This window comes from Manis javanica, chromosome 6 (assembly GCF_040802235.1).
Source record: "Manis javanica isolate MJ-LG chromosome 6, MJ_LKY, whole genome shotgun sequence".
NCBI classification, from domain to species: Eukaryota; Metazoa; Chordata; class Mammalia; order Pholidota; family Manidae; genus Manis; species Manis javanica.
The window spans coordinates 4919739-4946638 of NC_133161.1; the positions used below are offsets into that span (position 1 = coordinate 4919739).

Genomic DNA, 26900 nt, shown 5'->3' on the forward strand with positions numbered 1-26900 from the left:
GTCTAGGATTCTCTATGTCAGGGATCTCCAGGGAGCTAGACCAAAAGGAGGGAGAAATACCCTATACATACCCTTAATATACATACATTAACATTAATATGTGATTGTATATACTTAGTATACATGAATATTATATATAGCCTTAATATAAATCACTAGAAATTAACATACTAAGTGTACGTAATATATAATCAGTATATAAACAGATATTATTATATGACATATATACATATTAAGGGGTTTGTTTTAAGGAAGTTGCTCGTGCAATTTTGGGGGCTGGCAAGTCCTAGGACCATAGGGCAGGCCAGCAAATGCAAATCATGCAGGAGCTGATGCTTACTTAGGTCTTGAGGCAAAACCTGTCAGTTTTTACTGTAAGGCCTTCAGCTGACAGGACAAAACTCACCCACATCATGGAGGGTGACTCCTCCCCCCAAGTCAGCTGATGGTATATGCTAAGCTCACCTGCAGATAGATGCCCTATGGCAACAGCCACATGCAGCTTGATGTCTTCACCAGGTGCTGTGGCCTGGCCACGCTGGCGTGTCACTTGGCCATCACAGACTGCCATGGGGCTCGGTCAGTGGGGCACAAAGCTCCCTCTTCTTTACTGTCTCTGCCTCCCATCACCTGGGCCTGCAATACCCAAGATTTTGTGGAGATTTGGGTCCATTCTGGATTGAGGCAGCGACCTGCATCCCAGGCCATATGGGCCGAAGGGAGCCGGGCTGCTGGTGGCCTGCAGGGAGATGTCTGTGGCCGACGAGCAGGCGGTCCTCACTTGTGTCTCCTGGGCCTTCCTGGGCACCAGCTCCACCCTTGCTGACTGTGAGCTGACCATGAGCTGACCCACGCCCAGCTTGGGCCCCCACCCAATCCCCCTCCCACCCCATCCCTCCGGGGGGAACCCAGGCTAAAAGACAAGAGACCGGCTTGACTCAAGTTCCTGATTCTCAGTGCTGAGCAGAGGCTGGACTCAACCTGGCCTGAGGACGTGTGCCTCTCAGAGGCTGCTTTGGAGCCTGAGCCTGGCGGGGCTGAGATGGGTGCCCTCAGGCATCCCAGAGCACGCACCCCCGGAAGAGGAGGCAGGCCCCCCTGCACAGTGTCCTCGGCTGTAAACCGTGGGGACCTTCCAAGGTTCTGCTTAGCTTCGGTCAACCGAAGGCTGCCTATTAGGCAAGACGAGGCACAGCTGCCTTTGCCCAGGCGCGCAGAGCGTCTCCCAGAGCAGCTGCCTTGGCACCCCTCTCTCACACCGCCGGGCTCTGCTTGCTTATCATCCTGCCCCTGGGCTTGGGAAAGGGAGAAAGACCACTCTCTAATCAGGATTAGCAGCTCGTGTCTTTGCAGAACCTTTCAACTTGATTTTAAGCCCAGGTTGGGCAAGAGAGACAACCCTCCTTCCCAGGCTGAAGTTGACCCAGGCCTGGGTGATGCCCTACGCCCTCTCCACAGCCCACCTGGCCTGGCCCAGCAAGCATGTCCTGGGCCCCATGGCCTTGAGACCCACACTGTGCCCAGGGCCTTTGGCATCATCCCTCTCATTTCCACAGCCACCACCCAGGCTACAGAAGGCAGCATAGCCTCATTTTACAGGTTGAAGGCCCATGGCTCTTGGAGCCTCTGGTGACTCGCTGCACCTGGGGCAGCTGAGGGAGGTCTGGGGCCCCTGGAACCCGGGCTGGGCTTCTGCTGGGAAAAGCTTAACATCTGGCTCCACGTGGAGCTAGAGAAGCCGCTGGGTGAGGAACTGGGGGCAGTGGGGCCAGGCACCTTCTCAAAGCCCCGGGCGGGCAGGCTGCGGGATTGCGGGCTCTCACGCGGCCCGGGGCTTCCTTTTCTGGAGGAAGGTGGCCTCCCCCCTGCAGGCGTGGTGGCGTGGGCCTCGGCTGGGGCTCAGGCGTGGCCGTGGGAGAGGGCAGGGAGGGGAGCCCCGCCAGCCGTGCGAGTCAGTCGGGACCCCCAGACGGAGAGAAGGAGAGAGAGGAGCCACAGGAGTGAAAAACAGTGGTTTTCTTTTCTTTTTTACATCAGGAAGTTTTTCAGACTGCCATCAGAAGGCACGGTGTCCTCTGTGGAAAATAAAGAATTCTGGGCCTTCTCCGAGAGTTAAGTTTAGGCTTTCCCTAATTTGGCCCCTGTCCCTCCCCTGTTGCCGAGTTCCAGTGATTCAGGGTTTGTTCCTTATTTTTCTGAGAGTGGTTACATAATGTGATGTTTTTCAAAGGCTCCAACTGACCGTGGCTCTGGTCAGCACCCCCACATCAATACCAAGAACTGCCCATTTGGTGGGCCTGTGAGTTGTGTGAAGCCATGCCATGTGGACACACCTCACTGTGCCTCGGTGTCTTGCCAATGCCAGAGGCGAACTTCAAGCCCCAGCACCAGCAGGTCACATACAGACGAGGTGAAGTCCACTGGGCAGCTCACCTGCATTATGCCACGGGTAGGGAAGTCAGGGAGACAGGCAGGTGGGGGTCCCACATGGGCAGGTGAGCAACCTTGAGCACCTGCGGTTTGAGCACCTGCTCACGGCCTCCCTGGAATCACGCCAAGCATCTGCTAGGATGCACCTGGCATTTGCACTGAGCCCCCAGGTTCCTAAGACTGATGGACCTTAGAAATCAAGGGTTAACCCTTACAGAAAGCCAGAAATGCAGGCGGCTCACCACCACCGCATCGCTGAAGGATCTCCATGGCAGCGAAGGGCACACCCTTACCCCCTGGCCGCTGTCTCTTAGCAGAAACCATGTCTTAAATGTCTCTTGTGCCTCAGCGTTGCACCCAGGGGTGGGGGCCTTTCTGGCTGACCCCAGATAGTAAGCACAGAGCTGGAACTCAGCCCTCTGGCTCCATCTTTGTGAACAGGCCGTGTTCTCATGTGTGGAGTGATGCAGGACTCGGATGTGCCTGGAGGAGGCCCTGGATCAGCTGCCCCGCGGCTGGAGTCGCTCCAGCTGGCGCTCTGGGTACTTGGGTCTGCTCTGCGGGAGTGGGGCATGGAAACTGTCCTCGCCATGTTCCTTCCTTGGTAGGAACCAACCTGCTGGTGATTTCACAGGAATGTTCTGTCATGACCCTGACATTTAAAACCCCTAGTCGGCTCTCATGTGCAGGCCCTGGGCCCCTGACACTGGCCGCTTTCTGTCTGTCTGTGCATTTTCATTGAGCCTCTTTCTAGGGTGTCCCAGCTGCATCAACAAAGGAGTTTTGTAAGACAAAGCATCAGAAATGCTGGGAGGCCGGAACTAATCTGCTGTATATGCGCTTGCTTAGGGCCTGCCATCAAGGCCCAAATCGAGTAAAACAGCCCCTGTCCTTTAAGAACTCACAAGCCAGTTGGTTGTAAACAGTATAAAGTCTGTTACTTTATGAACCTAGGGACAAGTAGCTGGGGAGTGGGGGGCTGTAAGTAAGACTCCAAACTACACAAAATGTAGACATGCCAGCATGTGGACTGACTGCATTTGGTGGTGGGACACTTGACACATCCCTGCTTTTTGCAACATCTGGGTGAATTAACTGTGATTAAGAAGCAGACCTTAAAAAGAAAGAACCATAAGCTGGCATGGGGATGAATCATTGAACTGTACAAATCTGCACCCTTCCTCTGCCCCTGGGGTCTCACTGTGCCAACAATACTCGTTTTGTGCGGAAGAGCTCTACATCTTCACAGCCTCTGATACCAAGTTGCTTTTGTTCTGGAGCTGAGCCATCCCAAGGAGGAGGTGGAATTTAAATAGAGTTCTGACCTGGGAGTGCATGGACGTGGCTTATTACAGGGCCCGCTTGCTGCTGTCTGCTTGTCTGGCTTTGGGCAAGTGGCTTCACCTCTCTGACCCTCATTATCTTCATCTGTAGATTGGGATGATAACCGCTTGCCTCGCCTCCCTATGTGGGCTGCTCTAAGGACCAAATACAGATTTAAGAAGGGCAAATTGATAGCTCTGTCAGCCCTTTGAATTTTCTCAAACCTGGGGCTTTTCTCTTTTGTTCTGATGCTTTCTTGACAGGTAGCTTTATCTGCCCCAATCCTGAAAAGTCACTTTCCCCAAAGACTATGATACTCATCTCAGAGCTTGTGGTCAAGGTCTAAAATATACTGTGTGCAACTGAGGACAATCTCAGAGTGTAAAGCTGTCTCTTGGCAGAAACCACATCTTAAATGTTTTGATGCCTCAACATTGCACCCAGGGGTGGGGGCCTGATTGGCTGGCCCCCAGGACAAGGAGGGTCATGGGTGGAGTGGATAGCAGTGAGGAAAGCATGTGGCTCTGGTAGGAGTTTAACATTTAGAAATCATGTGAGCAGGGCAAGCTCCAAGAGCCCAGGCCTTCTGGAATGTCTGCAAAGCGGAGGCCAGGTTCCAATTATTCCAGCAGCTAATGGCCCAGTTAGAGGTTTTCCCATGCGTGGCCCCCAAGGTGTCCATGTTTCTTGGTGAGCTCTGGGAGATGAGAGCTGAGATTGGAATCATGGAATGCGGGTGGGGGCTCTGTCCGGCAGGCCCTGCCCTCCTGCCAGGGGACTTCCCTGTAGGGATGCTTGACCGAGCGCATACACGGTTCCAGGGAGTGGGCATGCAGACGTGGTCTGTTGATTCGATACGTTCATAAGCTCTCTCTGGTCGAGGCTGCATGGGACCTGCCTGGCTCCCTCCTGGTGGCCGCCTGGGCCAGGGGCAGCCTATGACAGGAGCAAGACCAGCGTCCTGCACTGGGCTCTTCCAAGACTGTCTTGACATGAGTCCCTGAAGCCCTGGGGCCTTGGTTGCTAGAGTGTAATGGTTCCATGAGGAACAAATGAGTACTTGTGAAAAGGCTTTCACGTGTGGAAATGCCGTGCCGAGCAAATGTTAGAAGGTAATGATTATTTGAACCAGAGAGGAATGTACTCATTAAAGTGGCAGATAAGCATCCCACACTGGGTTCCTCCTTATTTCCCAGCACACGACACCCATGTGGAGCCTGCTCATTTGCTGGGCCACCAGCACAGACTGCACGGCCCCCCAGTGCTTGCTGCCAGGATAAGGGGTGCTTTGTCCAGGAATTAATTCAAGCTCCTGTGCACACCTGCTGTGTGCTAGGTAAATGTGAGGCAGAGAAGAGCATTCCCCCGACCGTGGTGGATTCAAAGTCTAGTTAGAGAAACAGACTGATAAATGATCATAACACTGTGCGATAAGCTTAGCAATGTCTCAAGTACTGTGGGAACACAGATAAGAGAAGATTTAATTCTGCCTGAAGGTGGGTCCTGGCTTGAGATAATCTTTGAATGGGGCTTTGCATGATGCATAGGAGTTCGCTCTGTGAACCAGGAGCTGGTGGCTAGGTGGTGAGGGGCAGAAGAGCAGCAAAGCCCAGAGCGGAGGAGGAAAGAGCTCGGGGCATTTGTCAAGCAGCGGCCAGCACTGATGATGCATGCACGGCTGTGGCCAGACTGGCGTCCGCATCCTGGACGAAATGAAGTGAACTGGAGTCTGGTCCCCTGGGACGGGGTAGACGGCAACTGGAGAGTGGCCTAGAACTGAGGTGTTGGAGGACTTGGGACAGTGTTCCAGGCAGAGTGTCTGCAGCCTGTCCACAGACACAAGGCTGTTTTTGGAAAAACTACAGTCTGCCTGGGCTCCTGCTGAAAAGGAAGGAAGGGAGGGAGGGAGGAAGGAAGCTGCTGAAGTCGGCAAATCCATGAAGCCTGGAACGGAGGCTGGAAGGTCTGGCCGAGAGCTGCTGACTGTGGCTCATCCCAACAGGTCACGCATGGGAAGCAGGTGGCTCTCCACCTGGGCTGCCAGCTGAATCCTGAATCCTGCCGTGCACGGCAGACTCACTGGCTCACCTCCTCAGTGGGCCCCACGCACCCCTGGTGATTCTGATGTGCAGCCAGGCCTGAGGCCACTGAAATAAACCAACACCAGAGAGTTCTGTAATCCACGTGCGTAAGAGCTTAGCAGCGTATTCCGGTTGACCAGATGAGGAAGCCATTGCTAAGGCTGTGGCAGAGTCCCTGGGGCCTCAGGACAGGGGCCAACATAATAAGGCCCACATTTTCAGGGGCCACTCTTCCAGGCAGAGGTTTGGAGATGGCTTGAAACAGACAAGGCAGAAAGGATTAGAGAACAATTAGGCAAACCAAGAGAGAGCTGGGTAAAGGAAGGGACAGCCCTGGACCCCAACAGCAGAGGGGTGGGGAGGATTATATGGGTTAAAAGGTCAGGTACAAAGAAAACTAGAAAACATTGCTGAAAGAAATTAAGGCACAAATGGAGAGACATCTGTGGACATGGATTGAAAGACTTAATATTGTTAAGATATCAATACTGTCCGAAGTGATCTATAGATTCAATGCGATCTCTATCAAAATCCCAATGACTTATTTTTTTGGAAGTAGAAAAATCCATCCTAAATGAATTTGTATGGAATCTCATGGAACCCTGAGTAGCCAAAACAGTCTTTTTAAAAAAAGGAACAAAGTAAGGTGTTTCATACTTCCTGATTTCAAAAGTTATTACAAAGTTACAGTAATCAAAATAATGTGGTGCTGGCATAAAGACAGACATATAGACATGAAATAAAATAGAGAACGCAGAAATAGACCCTCACACATATGGCCAAAGGATTTTCCATAAGAGTCAAGGCCTTTCAATCGGAAGAGACAGCCTTTTCAGTACATGGCATTGGGAAAACTGGATATCCATGTGTGAAAAAACTAAGTTGGACCCTTACCTTACACCATATATAAAAAATTACTCAATGGGTCAAAGACCCAAACATAAAAACTGAAACTGTAAAACTCTTAGGAGAAAATATAGTGAAAAAGCTTGTGACACTGGATTCGGCAATTCTTGGATATGACACCAAAAGCATAGGCAACAAGGTAAAAACAGATGAACTGCCTGAAAATTAAAAACATCTGTGCATCAAATACTACAAACAAAAGACTGAAAAGGCAACCTACAGAATGGGATTAAATATTTGCAAGTCATATAGCTAATAAAGGGTTAGTATCCAGAATATATAAAGAACTCCTGTCAACTCAACAAACCACCTGGATTAAAACTTATAAAAAGACTTCGTGAACAGGTGTTTTTCCAAAGATACACCAATGGCTAAGGGGCGCATGAAAAGATGCTGAACGTGACTGATCATTAAGGAAATAAAAATCCAAACCACAATGAGATACCACCTCACACCCTGTAGGATGGCTACTATAAAAACACAAATAAAAACAAAATAACAAGTGTTGGTTAGGATGTGGAGAAATTGGAACACTTGTACACTGTTGGTGGGAATGTAAAATGGGGCTGCTGCTATGGAAAACAGTACGGTGGTTCCTCAAAAATATTAAAAATAGAATTACCATATGATTCAGCAATTCCGCTTCTATATAAACAAAATAATTGTAAGCAGGGTCTCAATGAGATGCTGCACAGCTATTGTATTAGTTTTCTAGAGCTGCTATAACATAGTACCACAGACTAGGAGGCTTAAACAACAGAAATTAATTTTCTCATGGTCCTGAGGCTAGAAGTCCAAGATCAATGTGTGGGCAGGGTTGTTTTCTCCTGAGACCTCTCTCCTTGACTTGCAGAGGGCCATCTTCTCCCGTGTTGTCATACGGTCTTCTTTCTGTTTCTGTGTCCTCTTCTTATAAGGACATCAGCCATGCTGGATTAGAGCCCACCCATAAGGCCTCCTTTTAATTGATAACCACTTTCAAGACACTATCTCCAAATTCAGTCCCATTGTGAGATACTGGGAGTTAGAACTTCAACCTGTGACTTTCAGAGGGCACATAATTCAGCCCATAACACCCATGGTCACAGCAGCATTATTCACAACAGTCAAAAGGGAGAAGCAGCCGAGGTGGCCACTAATGGATGACTGGATACACAAAATGTGGTCGGTTCATACAGTGGAATGTTATTCACCTTTAATTTTTTTACTTTATTGTATTTCTTAAATTAAGGTTTCATTCATACACACTCTTATAAAGGTTTCACATGAAAAACATTGTGGTTACTACAGTCACCCATATTATTAAATCCCCCCCACATCCCATTGCAGTCACTGTCCATTCATCAGCGTAGTAAGATGCCAGAGTCCCTACTTGTCTTCTCTGTGCTACACTGTCTTCCCCGTGACCACCCCCGCACACCATGTGTGCCAATCATAATGCCCTTCAATCCCCTTCTCCCTCCCTTGCCATCCACCCTCCCCTTTGGTTACTGCTAGTCCCTTCTTGGAGTCTGTGAGTCTACTGCTATTTTGTTCCTTCAATTTTGCTTTGTTATACTCCACAAATGAGTGAAATCATTTGGTACTTGTCTTTCTCTGCCTAGCTTATTTCACTGAGCATAATGCCCTCTAGCTCCATCCATGTTGTTGTGAATGGTAGGGTTTGTTTTCTTCTTATGGCTGAATAATATTCCATTGTGTATGTGTACCACATCTTCTTTATCCATTCATCTACTGATGGACACTTACATTGCTTCCATATCTTGGCTACTGTAAATAGTGCTGCAATAAACATAGGGGTGTGTATATCTTTTTGAATCTTTGGGATTTTGTTTTCTTTGGGTAAATTCCTAGGAGTGAAATTCCCATGCCAAATGGTATTTCTGTTTTCAGTTTTTTGAGGAACCTCCATATTGCTTTCCACAATGATTGAACTAACTCACATTCCCACCAACAGTATAGAAGGGTTCCCCTTTCTCTGCATCCTCGCCAGCATTTGTTGTTCCTTATCTTTTTGATGTTAGCCATCCTAACATCAAAATTGTGGTTTTAATTTGCATTTGCCAGATAATTAGTGATGTGGAGCATCTTTTCATGTGCCTGTTGGCTATTTGCATTTCTTCTTTGGAGAATTGTCTGTTTATATCCTCCACCCATTTTTTAATAGGGTTATTCGCTTTTTGGGTGTTGAGGCATGTAAGTTCTTTATATATTTTGGATGTTAACCCCTTGTCAAATATGTCATTTGAGAATATATTCTCCCATACTGTAGGATGCCTTTTTGTTCTACTGATGGTGTCCTTTGCTGCACGGAATGTATTTAGTTTGATGTAGTCCCATTTGTTCATTTTTGCTTTTGTTTCCCTAGCCCAAGGAGCTGTGTTCAGTAAAAAGTTGCTCATGTTTATATTCAAGAGATTTTTGCCTGTGTTTTCTTCTAAGAGTTTTATGATTTCATGACTTACATTCGGGTCTTTGATCCATTTTGCAGTTACTTTTGTGTATGGAGTTAGACAATAATCTAATTTCATTCTCTCACATGTAGCTGTCCAGTTTTGCCAACACCAGTTGTTGAAGAGGCTGTCATTTCCCCATTGTATGTCCATGGCTCCTTTATTGTATATTAATTGACCATATATGCTTGGGTTTATATCTGGGCTTTCTAGTCTCTTCTATTGTTCTGTGGGTCTATTCTTGTGCCAGTACCAAATTGTCTTGATTACTGTGGCTTTGTAGTAGAGCTTGAAGTTGGGGAGCATAATCTCCCCAGCTTTATTCTTTGTTCTCAGGATTGCTTTGGCTATTCAGGGTCTTTTGTGGTTCCATATGAATTTTAGAACTATTTGGTCTAGTTCATTGAAGAATGCCATTGGTATTTTGATAGGGATTGCATTGAATCTGTAGATTGCTTTAGGCAAGATGGCCATTTTGACAATATTAAGTCTTCCTATCCATGGGCACAGGATGTATTCCCATTTATTCATGTCTTCTTCAATTTCTCTCATGAGTGTCTTGTAGTTTTCAGGGTATAGGTCTTTCACCTCCTTGGTTAGGTTTATTCCTAGGTATTTTATTCTTTTTGATGTAATTGTGAATGGAACTGTTTTCCTGATTTCTCTTTCTGCTAGTTCATCATTAGTATTAGGAATGCAACAGATTTCTGTGTATTGATTTTGTATCCTGTAGCTTTGCTGAATTCAGTTATTAGTTCTAGTAGTTTTGGGGTTGTTTCTTTAGGGTTTTATGTACAATATCATGTCATGTGCAAACAGGGACAGTTTAACTTCTTCCTTACCAATCTGGAAGCCTTTTATTTCTTCGTGTTGTCTGATTGCCATGGCTAGGACCTCCAGTACTATGTTGAATAAAAGTGGGGAGAGTGGGCATCCTTGTCCTCTTCCTGATCTTAAAGGAAAAGCTTTCAGCTTCTCGCTGTTAAGTATGATGTTGGCTATGGGTTTGTCATATATGGCCTTTATTATATTGAGGTACTTGCCCCCTATACCCATTTTGTTGAGAGTTTTTATCATGAATAAATGTTGGATTTTGTCTCATGCTTTTTCAGCATCTATGGAGATGATCATGTGATTTTTGTCCTTTTTGTTGATGTGGTGGATGATGTATCATGTATTGTACCATCCTTGCATCCCTACTTGATCATGATGGATGATCTTTCTGTTGTATTTTTTAATTTGGTTTGCTAATATTTTGTTGAGTATTTTTACATCTATGTTCATCAGGGATATTGGTCTGTAATTTTCTTTTTTTGTGGTGTCTTTGCCTGGTTTCGGTATTAGAGTGATGCCGGCCTCATACAATGAGTTTGGAGTTCCCTTCTCTTCTTCTTTTTGGAAAACTTTAAGGAGGATGGGTATTAGGTCTTCACTACATGTTTGATAAAATTCAGTGGTGAGGCCATCTGGTTCAGGCGTTTTGTTCTTAGGTAATTTTTTGATTACCAGTTCAATTTCATTGCCAGTAATTGGTCTGTTCAGATTTTCTGCTGCTTCCTGGGTCACCCTTGGAAGGTTGTATTTTTCTAGAAAGTTGTCCATTTCTTCTAGGTTATCCAATTTGTTAGCATATAATTTTTAATAGTATTCTTTAATAATCCTTTGTATTTCTGTGGTGTCCATAGTGATTTTTCCTTTCTCATCTCTGATTCTGTTTATGTATGTTGACTCTCTTTTTCTCTTGATAAGTCTAACTAGGGGTTTATCTATTTTGTTAATTTTCTTGAAGAACCAGCTCCTGCTTTCATTGATTCTTTCTATTGTTTTATTCTTCTCAATTTTATTTATTTCTACTCTGATCTTTATTATGTCCCTCCTTCTATGACTTTGGGCCTCATTTGCTCTTTTTTTTTCTAGTTTCATTAATTGTGAGTTTAGACTGTTCATTTGGGATTGTTCTTCTTTCCTGAGGTAGGCCTGTATTGCAGTATAGTTCCCTCTTAGCATTGCCTTCACTGAGTTCCACAGATTTTGCAGTGTTGAGTTATTGTTTTCATTTGTCTCCATATGTTGCTTGATCTCTGCTTTTATTTGGTCATCAATCTACTGATTATTTAGGAGCATGTTGTAAGCCTCCATCTGTTTGTGGGCTTTTTTGTTTTCTTTGTGTCATTTCTAGTTTCATACTTCTGTGGTCTGAGAAGCTGGTTGGTACAATTTCAATATTTCTGAATTTACTGAGGCTCTTTTTGTGGTCTATATATGATCTATTCTGCAGAATGTTCCATGTGCATTTGAGAAGAATGTATATCCTGCTGCTTTTGGGTAGAGTGTTATGTAGATGTCTATTAGGTCCATCTGTTCCAATGTTTGTTCAGTGCCTCTGTCTCCTTAACTTATTTTCTGTCTGGTCGATCTATCCTTTGGAGTGAGTGGAGTGTTGAAGTCTCCTAAAATGAATGCATTGCATTCTAGTTCCCCCTTGAATTCTGTTAGTATTTGTTTCACATATGTAGGTGCTCCTATTTGGGGTACATAGATATTTATAATGGTTATATCTTCCTGTGGGACTGACCCCTTTATTATGATATAATTTCCTTCTTGGTCTTTTGTTACTTTCTTTGTTTTGAAGACTATTCTGTCTGATAGAAGTACTGCACCTCCTGCTTTTTTCCCCCTATTAGTTGCATGAAATATCTTTGCCCATCCCTTCATTTTTAGTCTGTGTATGTCTTTGGGTTTGAAGTGAGTCTCTTGTAGTCAGCATCTAGACAGGTCTTGTTTTTTAATCCATTCAGTGACTTTGTCTTTTGATTGATGCATTCAGACCATTTACAGTTAGGATGATTATCAATAGATATGTACTTATTGCGATTGCAGGCTTTAGATTAGTGGTACCAAATGTTCAAGGGTAGCTTCTTCACTATCTAACAGTCTAACTTAACTCACTTAGGAAGCTATTTCAAACACAATATAAAGGTTCTTTGGGTTTTCTTCCTCCCTCCTTTTTCTTCCTCCTCCATTCTTTATATATTAGGTTTCATATTCTGTACTCTTTGTGTATCCCTTCACTGACTTTTTGGGTAGTTGTTATAATTTTGCAACTGCTTAGTAATTAATTGGTCTACTTCCTTTATTGTGGTTTTATTTTCTCTGTTTAGCCTTAGGAACACTTCCATCTCTGGTAGTCCCTCCAAAATACACTGCAGAGATGGTTTGTGGAAGGTAAATTCTCTCAACTATTGCTTATCGGGATATTGTTTAATCCCTCCTTCAAATGTAAATGATAGTCTTGCTAGATCCAATATTCTTGGTTCAAGGCCCTTCTGTTTCACTGCATTAAATATATCACACCACTCCCTTCTGGCCTGTAGGGTTTCTGTTGAGAAGTCTGGTGATAGCCTGATGGGTTTTCCTTTATATGTGATCTTTTTTTTCTCTCTGGCTGCTTTTAATACTGTGTCCTTATCTTTGATCTTTTCCATTTTAATTAGTATATGTTTAGCTTTTGTCTTCCTTGGGTCTCTTGTGTTGGGAGATCTGTGTACCTCCATTACCTGAGAGACTATCTCCTTCCCCAGATTGGGGAAGTTTTCAGCAATTACCTCCTCAAAGACACTTTCTGTCCCTTTTTCTCTCTCTTCTTCTTCTGGTACCCGTATAATGCAAATATTGTTCCATTTGAATTGGTCACAAAGTTTTCTTAATATTCTTTCACTAGAGATCCTTTTTTCTCTCTGCTTCAGCTTCTTTGTATTCCTGTCCTCTGGTTTCTCTTTTATTTACTGTCTCCTCTACTTCATCTAATCTGCTTTTAAATCCCTCCATTATATGTTTCATTTTGAATACTGTAGTTTTCAAAGTTTCTGTCTCTTTCTTGAATTCCTCCCTGAGGTCTTGAATATTTTCTTGTAACTGCATGAGCATGTTTATGATTTTTATTTTGAAATATTTTTCAGGGAGATTGATGAGTTCAGTTTCACTTAGCCCTCTTTCTGGTGTTTGTGGGATTTTGTTTGTACCAGGTTCTTTTGCCATTTCATATTTGTAGTAATAACTTGTTGTTAAGTGGCACCCTCTAGTGCCCAGAAGCTCTACTTTCTGGAACTTCTCAGTCCCTGTAACGATGGCGGGGGTCACAGGTGAAGAGCGCTGGTGCCTGCTGGGAGAAGAGAGCTCTTTCCTGCTTCCCAGTCATAGTACCTGCCTCCACTGTCAGGGCCAGTGAGCTGCATGCCCAGTGAGGAGCCTCTTGGATACCCCCCTGTATCTGTTATAGGCAGGGCTGCCCTCTGGCTGGCCTGGAGCAATGGTGTGGGGGTCACAAGTGAGCTGCACCAGTCCCTGCTGGGAGGAAAGAGCTTTTTCCTGCTTCCAGGCTGCAGTGCCTGCCTCCACTGCCAGAGCCAGTGGGCTGAGTGTACAGGGAGGAGCCTTTATGCTATGTCCTTGTAGGTGCTATAGGTGGGGCTGCCCTCTAGCTGTCCTGGCACAATGGCTAGGGCAGCAGGTTTGTGAGCTGGTGCTGGCCAGGAGGAAGGAGTGGCAGGCTGTGTATTGCGGTGGGGGGCCTTGGAGCTGTGTTGCTACCCAGGGGGATGGAGTGCCTGAAGCTCCTGAAAGTTCCCAACCTGCAGCGCTGAGTGCACTGGGACAATTTTGTCCACCTGTCCTTTCTCCTGAGCAGCAAGCTCTGTGCAATCTTTGTCCCTTTATCAGCCCTCTTGCTGTTGGGAAATCTCTCAGAGTGCCTGCCTTTCTTTTGTCCCAGAGTGGCCAGTGTGGGTACCTGTTCCCCACAAGCGGCTGAAATCTCAGTCTCTCCAAGTATTCTGCCTGTCTTAGCTTTCCAACCCCACTAATCTCCAGAGCACCATGCAATGTAGGTTCATGTTCCCAGAGCAGATCTCCAGGGCTGGGTGTTCGTCAGTCCTAGGCCTCCACCCACTCCCTGCTCCTCCATCTCTCTTCCTTCTGCCAGTGAGCTGGGGTGGAGGAAGGGTTGAGTGCCACTGGATAGGGGCTTTGGTACTTTACCCTTTTCCATGAGGTCTGCTCTTTTACCCAGATGTAGGCAGTCTGACACAGCCTTCTTTCCTGTTGTTCTTTCAGGATTAGTTGTATTAGCTATATTTTCATATTATATGTGGTTTTGGGAGGAGGTTTCTGTCTCATCTCTCACACCACCATCTTTAAGCCAGTCCTCTGTCACTCACCTTTAAAAGGAAGTCAGTCCTATACCATGTCAGCTTGAATCAGCCTTGAGGACATCATGCTAAATGAAACAGCCAGTGACAAAAAAGCAAGGGGTTTAGCGGGGACAGAGTTTCAGCTGGGGAAGATGAGAAAGTTCTGGAGATGGTGGGGATGGCAGCACAGCAGAGCGAATGTGCTTTGTAGCACTGAGCTGTGCACTTAAGATGGTTAAGGTGGTAAATTTTATGTGTATTTGGCCACAATAAAAAGGTTACAGAGGCAGGCAGGTTCTCCGGGGGAGGCCTGCCCAGGTGGGGTTTCTGTCTGGGCCATGGGGCGTTCACCAGGCCAGACCCAGGGAGGCAGAGGTGCTGGCTAAGGCCAGTGGTGCCCTTGTTTTAGGTGCGCTGAGTTCGCACTGTCTGCTCCCCCCCCATGTCACCCTGTTGGCCACCACATCATCTGGCTTTACTGACTGTTCTGCCCCAGCTGCCAGCCCAGTGCCCCCCCACAAGGCCCCATCATCTCCCCCAGGAAGGCACACATCCTTGGACCATGGGGTCCCATGTTGTGTTTCATGGCATTAGCCCTGTTGTCAGCCTCCCACAAGTGCCGATGTGGGGCTTTCCCTCCACTCTTCTTTTCCCCCTCAGCTCCTCCCCTTCCTGCCCGATAGTCCCAGCCTCGTCTCCCTTGCTCCTTCTCTGGGGTGATGGGAGGTCGTAGCTCCACGCTCTGGGAGGGAAGATGGAGAGTGATCAGGATCTTTGAGGGGGGTTAGCACATTATCAGCACCTCCAACCTGTTTCACCATCCACGGCCCTCGGCTGTGGCTGGCGTTCATGAGGGGGCTCCAGAAGGGGCAGCAATATGCATATAGACCCATGTGCACCCAGGCTGAGGCCCGATGGGCACCTGAGGGCCCCTCCCATTAACCACGTATGCTCCTGTTCCTTCCTAGGACCTGAGCTCCTTTGCCATGCCGCTCCTGGATGGAGACCTGGAGAGTTCGGAAAAGCATTCTTCTCGTAAGGTAAGGCCATTTTCCTCCCAGCTTCTCACAGCTCATCTGAGGGGAGAACCCAAGACCACGTCTGTGCGTGCCCCCACCTGTGTGCCCACCTGCTCACTCCCCTTCCGTCTGTGCTCCCACCCGTGCTGCCACCTGCTCACCCACTGTGTTCATACCCCCCTCCCATCTGCTCCCCACCTGTGCAGCTGGCTGCAGCTTGCCGTGCCCCTCGCAGCTGCCAGGCTGCCCAGTTGGGGAGCCTCCTGGGCCTGGTCCTTCTCTTCTCCCCACTGTGGCTCGCCGTGCTCACTGGGCTGCCCCGGTGGGCTGCAGCCGCAGGAGGCTGTCAGTGAGCCAGGCACCAGGCACTCACTAGCAGAGAGGCTCAAAGTGTTGGCACTGGCTTCCAGCGGGGCTCCGTCACACACAAAGGCATATCTTCTGTCCTGTCCCCTCCCCTGCCACCCATTTTGCCCACCTTGCCATTCCAGATGCCCCCCTCCCCTTGGGCCTCCTGCCACTTTTCCTTCCTCTTCAGCCCACCGCCTCCCTCCCTGCTGGCCGGTTTTCCATCATCAGGAGCCCAGTGTCTCACCAAGGCTGGGGGCTGTGCAGGGTCAGGCAGGCAGGAGAGTATATCCCGTGAGGACGGGGGCGGCCATGGCAAGAGAGGGGGCCCAAGGCAGCCTCAGGGAGCTGGGTGGCAAGGCGGACGGGGCGGGAGGTGGCCTCAGGAAGGGGCCAAGCCCTTGGGGAGCTGTGAGCAGCCTCTGAGCAGAGATGCAGAGCCAGGCTGCGCTGTGGCTCTTGGTGCTGCCCTCCCGGGTTTGGGGTGGCAGTTCCAGGGCTGCAAGAAGGCTTGCTCATTCTCCAGCCCTTCTGAATCGCACACAGTTGAGTCGACAATCGGTTTAGGCCTATGGGGCTCAGTTGGCCTCGGCTCTCTGCCCCAAACGAGCCGCCTGTTAGCCGTTACTGTGGCCCAGCCTGAGACAAGTCCCCGAGGATGTCCTTAGGCGTCACCTGCAGGGTGTTCCAATAGGACAGGAAGGAGCCCAGCGGGGTGAGTCGGAGACTCAGCCTGCCGACAGGCAGCCATGGCTGGTGGGCCCAGGGCTGGTCATCCTCCTTGGAGGCTAGAGGCTTCGAAGGATTTGATCCCATGAAGCCCTTTCTTCAAGTGAAAGCTAAGAAGGAATTGTGAATGCGAGGCAGGTATACAGACTTTGCCTCTCCCAGCCCCACCCAGCCCCCTTTGGTGGCTAAGCAGTGGGATCCCGGGTAACGTCATTGTCACGAATGGACTGTTTCCAGGTGGAAAGGAGCACAGGGGTTATTGCGTCCTCACTGTCTCTGTCTCCTCTACGCTGTGGGCCATCGGGAACGGCGGAGTCCAGGACGCGGGCCTCGCCTTCCTGTTGACCCGCCTGGGCTCCCGAGAAGGCAGCACAGTGTTCCAGATAGCCTGACAAACTGGTGCCCAGCAAGAGACACTGCCGGAGGCAGAGGGACCTGCTGCCCAGTTAACTGGGGGGGCATTGTGGCCTCTGGACGCAGCCCACAGACAGGGCCTCGGGTGAAAGCCGTGCCAGGCGGAAGTGGAGGAGTGGGCGGCATTCTTGGGACCCGCCGAGCTTGTTGCCCGTGGCCTTCCCTTGGCCTCCCCACTCCAACGCCAAGCCCCTCCCCAGACCCAGACCCTGGCAGCTCCTTTGCATTAGACTCCAGTAACCTCGAGGCACACGGAGCTGAGGCCGGCCTTTGTGAGAGGCAGAGTCAAGCCATTACCACAAGAATCAATTCCAAGCTGCCCTGGAGGGGCCACCCCCTTCCCCTATGCCGTCCCTACGTTTTGGTGATCTTGTTCACACTGAACACCATGTGACAGAGAGCGCGGTTTGGGCTGTGTGGCACCGGGCTCTCTCTGATGACGCGGTGGGCGGATGAGAGGTGCAGCTGGACTCCTGGGGAGACAAGAGGAGGGAACAACGTAGCACTGGGAGGCCCCGAGGGCTCTGGGCTCTATGTGCAGTGCAACGCAAGAGGCCACTGCACTGGGCCTGGCACATGGGCTGCAGCTGAGCTCCTTGCAGTGTTTGTTCTCAGTCACTCGGGGCCCGGCCTGGTGTTCCTGAAATCCGCGGATACAGGGCATGCCAGGCCTCCTCACCTTATCCCTGCCTCTAGTGCCCCTTCCACTGAGGTGGCAGCTCATTGTCCTGTAGCCCATCTCTGTGCAGGAGCTTCTGGCCCCCTGCCTCTGCACAACCTGGTATACAGCTCCCAAGCTGTTGTTCCAATGCTCCGGAGGAAGGTCAGTGCCAGGGTCATTCACACCACTGTCAGCTGGGGTCAGCTGCACGCCTAGTGTCCAGGGGGAGTCTGGAATGTCTGCAGCTAAGATCTGCACCCCAGGCAGCCTGGCAGACGTGCGTGTGCCAGCCACCCATCAGCTCCTGCAGAGCCAGGCAGCCCTTGGGAGTCTCTGGGCCCTTTTGTTCATGAGAACCCCGGGACTCGTCCAGTTACATTCACCAAAGCGTTGTTTTCTGGTGGCTTGCTGAAAGGTGTGAGGTGAGGCCCTGTTCCTGGCAGCTCCGCATGGCAACTGTTACCTGTGTCACCCCCGCCACCCTGCAGGGAGCAGAGTAGCTGTGCACAGCCACCTCATTTCTCACTGCCAGCCAGCGCAACTAGGCCCTGTTCCCCGGGGAAAAGGCTGGGCAGGGCTGTGTCCATCGTTGTTTGGCCATTTTTGAGAAAGGTTTGCTTTTGGGGGCTCCCTGCTCAGGCTTGATCGCTGAGGCCTGACTCTGGTGGCCTGGGGTACTGAGTGCCGAGCAGGGTCCCAGACAGGAGGCCCTCCCTTGCCCATCACATAAGGTTCAGACCAGCACCCATGGCCATTGTGATTGGTTTCCCAGTGGCGTCTGGATCAACTTTCCCCGAGCGCGCTCGTGGCCTGGGTGAGTGGCTCTGTGTGCTTCCCTTCCCCGTGGACCATCCAGAGCCCATCAGCATCCAGGCCCTGCCTGACTGGGGCCCCAGGATGTGCCGTGTCATGTCACCGCCTGCTTCCTTCTCGCGGCAGCTGCGTCTCCTGGGCCCTGGCCGCCCTCCACCCTGCCCCCTCCACACACCCGCGTGCTGACATTTGCCCAGCCGTGCCCTGCGTCTGCAGAGCTCATGTAAACATGATTCGCTGCCTTTGCCCTAGACTTGACTTTCACTCCTCTTCAACGTCCCACCTTCCAGGTGGCCCCCACCCCAGCCATTCGCTGCTCTGGGGAGGGACGTGATTGAGTGTCACAGAAGGTGGTGCCTGAGGACAGCGTCTTTAAGGAGCCAAAGCCCAGTTCAGGGGCGCCCCCCGGTGGTGGAAGAGTGCACAGGGGCCCTGGGTCGGGCAGGCACCGCGGGCGGACGGAGGCCAGAGCGGCCGCAGAAGCTGCCTCCCTGGGTGTGTCTCTGACGTTCCTTCTCAGCACACTCGTGGCCACCAGCCGTGTGGCATCCCGGGGTCTCAGCCTGCTCGTGACCGCCCGCCAGGCTTCATCTTTGCCCCATGTGTCCCGTGAACAAGTCACTTTGGTTCCTGCCATGGAACTGGGTAGGCCCTGGGGTCCTTCGGCTCTGGGGTTGCCGGTTTACCATGGAGACCTGCAGAGTATAACCCCATATGTCAGGGCCTGCGCGACGTCCATTCAGACAGCCCTGCGGGGCGGGGACAGCTTCCACTTAAAGGTGAGGAGACTGAGGCCTGGGCAGACAAAGGTTTTCGCCATGTTGGCTTTCCCCCTGCCCCCGCCAGCAGACCCACTCGTTCCAGTGCCCATCAGCTCGCGGGTCACCGGGCAGAGCCCCAGGCCCTCTGTGCTTCAGGTCATGAGATGTTTCACCTTTCACGAGGGGCGAGAGAACATTATTCCTGTGTAGTCAGGCCTCAAGGACAAATGTGAGGTCTGGAGAAGTAAAGGCCAGGACACAGACCCACAAATGGGATAGCGAGGGACAGAGCCGCAGTTCAGACCATCTCCACCTCCCTTCCCGTCTGCCCCTCTGCCCCAGGAAACCCCTTCTAGAGAGCTGGGCGGAGGCCGTGGGCCTCTGGGTGGAGCTGACTGGGCTGCTGGGTGGCCACCTCTGTTTATAGTGTACCTTAGGGCTGCTTCCTGCAGGGAGCCGTGGAGGAGCAGCCTGGTGACAAGGACATTGGGAGGGACAGGTGCGAGGAAGGCAGGTCTGGTATAGGGCCGAGTCCAAGCACGCGAGCTCTGAGTGGCCTCACGCGCTGGTGTGTCTCTCCGCAGGTGGACAGCCCCTTCAGTTCGGGCAGCCCCTCCAGAGGGTTCTTCTCCAGAGGCCCCCAGCACCGGCCCTCCAGCCCCGTGTCTGCTCCCGGGAGGCCCAAGACCAGCCCTGGCTCTCCCAAAACCGCGTTCCCATTCTCCTCCCAGGAGTCCCCCCCGCGCTCCCCACGCCGCATGAGCTTCAGCGGGATCTTCCGCTCCTCCTCCAAAGAGTCTTCCCCCAACTCCAACCCGTCTACCTCGCCGGGGGGCATCAGGTTCTTCTCCCGCTCCAGAAAAAGTAAGGCACTGATGCTCTTGTTTCAGGTGGGTGCCGGGCTGCTGGGGACCTTCCCATCGCCACCTGGCTGCATTGCCACCTCCAGGGGCACCAAAGCTGGATGGTGGCTGTAGTGACTTGGTGCTGAGTACATACGTCCATGTCTGTCCCTGAGAACAAACCTCTGTCCAGAGCCCCATCGTTTTCACGTGTCCCTTCCCATCCGGACCCATCCGGTGTGGCCCGGCCCATGGGGTGAGCTGTAAACAGGCCGACACTCACAGTATGACTTCTAAGGACAGCGTGAAACACCGGCCTGCAGCCTTCCCTGAAAAACAGCCGCGGTGTGAAACTAAGGTTTGGCCCATGCCTGGGCCAAGGGCCCAGACCTGGCCTCGGCACCCACCATGCGGCCCCAGAGCCTGCGGCTTGGTAGCTGGGGATGTGAGTGGCCCTGTGTCTGGCCCTGGGCAGCTGGAGTTGATTTGCTGGAGAAACAGGAGGTGTGTGTTGAGGTGAGAGTTTGTTAGGTTCACGAGCATTTGTGATCTAAGGATCGAATATTCTCAGCTGGGCGCTGCAGGCCAAAGTCTCAGATACACAAGGCAAACTGTAAAGCGGATGAAATTTCTTTTCTCCTTTCCTAGGTCTTGTTTCCTACTTTTCCTGGTTCTTTCTGACCGCGCAGACAGTTTGTATTCAGGTGGACAGTGATTGGGAACACAGACCTGCCCTCGGGCACTGGAGGTCTTGGGCAGCCGCCTTTTCTGGGCTGCACTTACATTCAAGGCCCGCGGGGTGAACAGTGTTTGACCTGCCAGGCAGTTTCCATCTCTGTGGCTTACAGGGGAGGTCTGGGGGCTCTCTTCCTTTTTTCCTTTGCTTGTTTTGGTGTTGTGGTGTATTGTGGCTGTTCTGCACCATGCCTGAACCTAAGTGTAAATGCACAAAGGGCACATGACAAAGGGGTCCCCCAGCAGACTAATGGGTGACATGCAGTTGGGAACTGCCCGTAGGAAGCCAGGTGGGGCAGTGTGGCCTGGCACCAGTGTCCCAAGGCCCTGGAGAGCATCCACAGAGGCATCCTGAAGTTCTTGAATACTCCATATGCACCCCCTATAAGTGGGGGGGCACGTCAGAGCAGACCTACATCAGGGTGACCAATTTCTTCAAAGGTGGCATCATGCCTGTGTTGGTCACAACAGAACTAGGCTGTATGTGTCTCCTGGGGCTGCCGTAACCAAGTGCCCCAAACTGGGTGGCCTGAACAACTGAAATGGTCTCAGAGTTCCAAAGGCCAGAAATCCAAAATCAAGATGCCAGTGGGGCTGTGCTGTCTCTGACAGGTCTAGGGACGAATCTGTTCCATGCCAGCAATTCTTGCCGTCCCTTGGCTTGTAGAAGTGACACACACCAGTCTCTGCCTCCCCATCACATGGCATCTCCCCTCCTGTGTCTGTCTCTCTCCTCTCCTCACGAGGACACCATCATGTTGGGCTAAGGGTCTACCTACTCTGATGTGATCTCACTTAACTTACTTAATTACATCTGTGATGACCCCATTCCTTCGGAGGTGCCTGGAGAGACATGGATTCTGGGGAGACATTAGCCAGCCCTGTACACCGGTGACGCAGGGAAAGCTAATGCCCACAATTCATGCCGCTGGCTGGGGACATAAAGGGCTTGTCAGGGGAGGGCGGTCAGCCTGCTGGGACCGGAGTCATGTCTGAAGGCAGCCGAGGCCTGGGGTCTGGGAGGGCCTGCAGGTGGGTGCTAGGTAGTAAAAATGTTGCCCGTGAACCAAGCCCTGGTCCTCGGCTTTCCCCAGATGGAAGCCAAACCTGCCAGCCCTGGAGCTGATGGAATGTGAAGGTGCAGCTCTGTATGCATGGGCAAGGGAGGGTCGTGTCCTGCTTCACTGAGGGGTCAGCGGCCTCCTTGCCACTGGGCTCTTCAGGTGTGCCTGGCACAGGCTCGTTTCAGGGGGATAAAATCTACTTACTGCTTTTCTTCATGATTGGACCTCTTCCTAGATCCAAGGACCCAGATGGTATGTTGCTCCCTGCTGTCCCAGAACTGACTTCACGAGCTGGGGCTTGAGAGTAATGCCATGGGCCTGTATGGAGGGGCTTTATAAGAAACAGCCGTGAACCACACTGTGCCCACTGGAAGGATGTCACGGATACATTGTTCATTATAAGGCCCCTGGGAGAAATTTCCTGTCTGGTCTTGGTACCAAGAACAGCTGTACTTCTGAGCAAGCTGGGTTGTTTCTGTCTGTAACGGACACTAATCAGGTAATAGCCAGCTTTCCCTGTCTGCACTGCCTGCTAGAATTCCTAGATCCAGTTTGTACGAAGGGCATTTAGGAGCTGTTTCTAGCCTCTTTTCTGAATCCATTTCTGGTCCCCATCCTTCCACTTTTATACCACTCTTAAAACAGGCAAGACAATTTATTGGGAGGATTTGGGGTATTGATGGCTTCAAGAAGAGTGAAATGCCCAGGACTCAGGAGAGGAAGGAATCAGGCTGCTCTGAGGATGCTAGCAGCAAGAATTCATGGATCTTTCCATGAGATCCAGAGAATCTCAGTCTTTGTGTCTGTCTGCTTGCCTTTCTGAACTCTTCATTATAGGCTATCTGGTTAGTGTAGTTAGGCTCTCTGGACAGTTACATACTGCAGCGAAAGAATGACCAAGAACCCAGCCCAGCCTAGGGGCAGGACCCCCAGAGAAGAGGCCCAGTTGGCAATCCAGAGGTGGCCCTGTTGGCTCTGTAATATTCCCTCCTGCACTGCCCAGCGTGTGCACACAACCTCCCATTTCCACAAAGATGCCCTCAGCGAACTCCACCCAGACACCCTGCATACGGTTGGGGTGTAGACACACTGCTTCCCCAGGGCAGGTTATCCAGCATCGGGTCCAACCATCCCAGCTACGGAAGTGGCCTCGATGGGCTGTTTTCCAAGCCCTCAATTCCAAGGTGGTGCCCATTTCTCCCCAAGTTCTGTCTGCATCCTGTCCATCTATCCTCGGACATATGGTCTCCATGATAAAGGTAGAATATCAAGGTTTAACAAGTTCCAAAGTGACACAATATCTACTCAAGCTTGATAAACACCATTATCAATTAACTGGAGGGAAAAAAGAGGGAAAGTAGAAATTATGATCACAACCATTTTCAAAGGGGAAATAATTCAATCTTCAGAACTTGAATTCCCACTTGAAGAACAAGAAGGGAACAGAGATGGAAGCTACAGTTCCTGACGCTGCATCTGGTCTCAGGACCAGCAAGGACCTAGGCTGGCCGTTGTTCATTGCCCAGAGAAGAGAACCAAGCCTATGTTCTAGAATGGTCTAGTCTCTTGGAGGGCCTGCTTCTATGGAGTGGCTGCAGTGTCCCACTAGTTGGGGACACGTTGGTCCACAGCATGTCTCAGCGGCTCTAGGGTTTCCATTCCCAGCCTCGGTGTATAGTGGCAAACCTACCCCTTTGATGGTCACCTCAAACAAACCCACCCAGTTTCCCGCCTCTTTTTTTAATACAATGGTGGGCAAACAACGACCTGGACAAGATCTGGCCTGCCACCTGGTTTTGTAAATAAAGCTTCATTGAAACATATGTTTCTTTCGACTGCTGCTGCCTTCCCACTGCGACAGCAGAATCGAGCAGTTGCGGCAGACACCACACAGCCCTCAAAGTCTAAAATGTCTAGACCCTGTCTAGTACCTCAGGAGGCCTTCTGTGGCAGAAGCTTCCAGAATGGTGAATCTTTATCATCAAAATATTTTTTACGACTTTATTTAGGATGATCTTGCCTTCAGAGAAGAGGAAAGGAAAACCCATGTTAGTATGTTCATTAACTGCAAATCAGAAGAGTAAAGGTTTTTAAAAAGCAAACGTAACTTTGCATAGCCAGGAAAAAGGGCAGGACCTCAAGAATGGTTTAATTGCATGTTACTAAACTTTGCTTTTTAATCATTGTTAATAATATTACAAATAGTGTATCTAATAATAAGTAATTATAAATGCCTACTATGTGCATTCTAAGGACATCATATATGATAGTTGTTTTAATCTTCGTAACAATTCTATGAAGTAGTATTTTTACCATTTTCATCAAAGTAGAAGCTGAGGGACAAAGGGGTAACCACTGAGCAAAGGCCACAGAGCTGATAAATGGCAGAACGAAGATTTGTACTCAGGAGGTATAACTCCCGAATCCACTTTTAACCCAGATGCAAAGACTCTGCTTTCAAGGAGTGGATTTTAGGAATACACAAGCCAATGACAGGACAACTAGCTAGCCATAAGGAAAAAGAAAAATGGAAGTGGTTCCCTGGTCATTCCTTATGCCAAAATAATTTCCATCTGGAACAAAGCTTTAAATATTATTTAAATGACCCCAAAATTGGATGCGTATCTTAATCCTGGGGTGTCAGACCCTTCTAAAGGGCACAAAAAAGTTTGTAAATGTGATGTAAATATTTGCAGCCTTTCTCACTCTCCCTGGAAGTTTGCAAGCTTCATTCTAACACTTGGTATTAATCTGGGTGAAGAGGAGCCGGATGGATTTGTTAGAAAAGGCAGAGATGCGTAGCCGCATGCTGGCAGCATGGGAGTGAGGCCGACTCTAGGGGGCAGTTTGAGTTGGGGAGGATTTGGGGGCATTTTGGAGAGTGAGACCAAAGATGAAGCCCAGTCACTGTGCTGAGTAGGACAGTGGGGACAGGATGGGCAGCTAGGGCCACATTTAAAGGTCATTCCTGTGTTTGGGAACTCAGCCCCACCCCAGATCCCAGCGAAGAAAGCTTCAGGGGAGCCTCCGTGAGAAGGGCCTTCCTCGAGCACCTTAGGGCACAGAACTGGCTTCCACCACATTACGCGGCTCTTTCAACAGGAAGCACTGAATACTGACTGGTTTCCTTGTCTGCCTCTCCTCTCCTGAGAGGAGGGCCTTTATTCTGTTCTGGGCTCTTTTCTCAGTGTCTAGAACGGCGCTGAGCACCAGGAAGGCACAACAACCCCTTATCTGCCCTCATCAGTGATTCCACCCACTGCCCAAGCTGCTCTCAAACTCAGGTGCCGCTGCCTCTGGTACGAGGTATCGCCTGTTCCCACCAGGAGGTTTCTGTGGGCAGGACGGGTGTAGGCAAAGTCGCAGTTACCATGGCCAGGATCCTCACCTGATACCAATCTGCTTGTCCATGGTGCACGTGCAAGGATGTACTACTTGGCCTACTATGCAGGCGCATGCTTATACAGGTGTGGGCAATAAGCCATTATTACCTGTGTGGCTGTACAAAGAGCTCCACCTAGTGCTCGGGGCAGAGGCTGGAGTGGAGGGAGGAGACGGCCTTGCTGCGTGCAGACTGCCCTGGAGGCAGACAGGATTCCAGTGCTGGACTGGCCACCAGGAGAATAAAGCTTGGTTTAAACCCTTTTACGCACAATGATCCATTGTTATTTGGTCTCACCGAGTTCAGAATGAACTTGCCCGGAGCCGCAGTGCTCAGAAGCAATAAAGGGAAGATGGACTAAAATCATGTGAAGATAACCACTTCGAACCATGGACACGGGGAGCAGATGCTGCGTGAGGCCAGCAGCTCCGCCTGCACACGGGAGGGCTGGCAGCTACATCCGGGTTCCTGGCTCCTCTCAGCTCCGTTCTCAGGCCGCCTTCAACGCCTCTTTGTAGTCTTCCTCGCAGGTTCCCACAGGACGGGTACCTGCCAGACAGCACAAGTCCTACCCGGTCCTTCCAAGGGGCTCGTTCTTTCCCGCCACCTCCTTGCAGGTGTAGCCACGGGAGGGAGAGCTGCTCCGGAGCTCACTGTTTCCGATCTTTCTCCTGAATTCCTGTCTTCCTCCTGCAAAGGACTGTGCCTTCTCCCGAAAGCGAAGTCAGCACGGGAAACCCATTCTCTGTGCTGCGGCTGCCCAGGGCAGGCGGCTCGCTCCCAGCTCAGGGAGATGGGTTTCGGATGGCCTGCAGCCCTGGGCCCCTAATCCTGCAGGTCACGTGCCCCGTGGGGCTCTCCTGCCAACTCACTCGCCCTAATTTTAGCTGAGCATCCAGGCGTGTTCCATACCTCCTGGTAAAGTGCCTTGAATCCTTTGTGGAGAAGGCAGGCTATGAATTATAACAGCATAAACTTTAATTTTCTTAATATGCTTTTGAAACTGGGAAAGATTTGTTTACACAGGGTCCTTACACCATACTACGGTGACACCGATCCATTCTCTCACGGGATAAGCACTTTGATGTTCGTCATTTTAACTTAGGAGGCCCGGTTCTCACCTCCCCTGAGGTTTCTAGAAGAATGCCCTTCTCTTTGGATTGAAGATTTTATCACCCAGGCTCCTACCAAACCTGGGAGGAAAGACACAATGTGATTCTTACTCAAAGGGAGATGTTTCTCTCAGGAGTATTTACATTGGAAACATTGGTCTTGTTTTGGCTCAAACACAAAGAATGATTTTCTGAATGTGAAGTTGAATGTTTGAAGCCCTTGTGGCTCAGCCTCTGAGTAACCAGCACACGAGTAAATTGGATCCCATTTACTTCCTGTCTGGGACGAGTCCTGGGCATTTGACAAGGTGCCAGCTCATCTCCGTACCATTGACATGATTTGTACAGGGTGGCCTGACCTCCCCACCTCTCTGCCCCTTGGGCAGCAGGACCAAGATGGGGGCCCGCTGTCCTGAAGCCAGGAAGCCCAAGTGCAAACTTGCACACATTCGCTGTCCCTCGACAACACAAGGTAAGTCATTGCTCCCATTTAGGAAGGTCTTAGAGAACTGCCTTCAAAGCCATAATCCATTCTTTAGGATATTGTTAGTAATGGGCAGTCTATGTCTTTTGAGGATAGATTTTCTTTCTGTAAAAAGATCTTTTTGGGCAAATAATATCTTGGGTCTAAAGTTAAG

The 26900-nt window shown here is 50.1% G+C and overlaps 1 protein-coding gene across 6 annotated transcripts in view; it reads left to right on the forward strand.

Moving 5' to 3' along the window:
* Positions 1–26900, forward strand: part of PRKAG2 (protein kinase AMP-activated non-catalytic subunit gamma 2) — a 272371-nt gene that overhangs the window by 66022 nt on the left and 179449 nt on the right. For all 6 annotated transcript variants that reach the window (XM_073238191.1, XM_073238193.1, XM_073238187.1 and 3 more), the window contains exons 2-3: positions 15351–15422; positions 19712–19991. In XM_073238191.1, coding sequence (XP_073094292.1) covers positions 15351–15422; positions 19712–19991 — 352 coding nt within the window. The remainder of the gene's footprint in view (positions 1–15350; positions 15423–19711; positions 19992–26900) is intronic.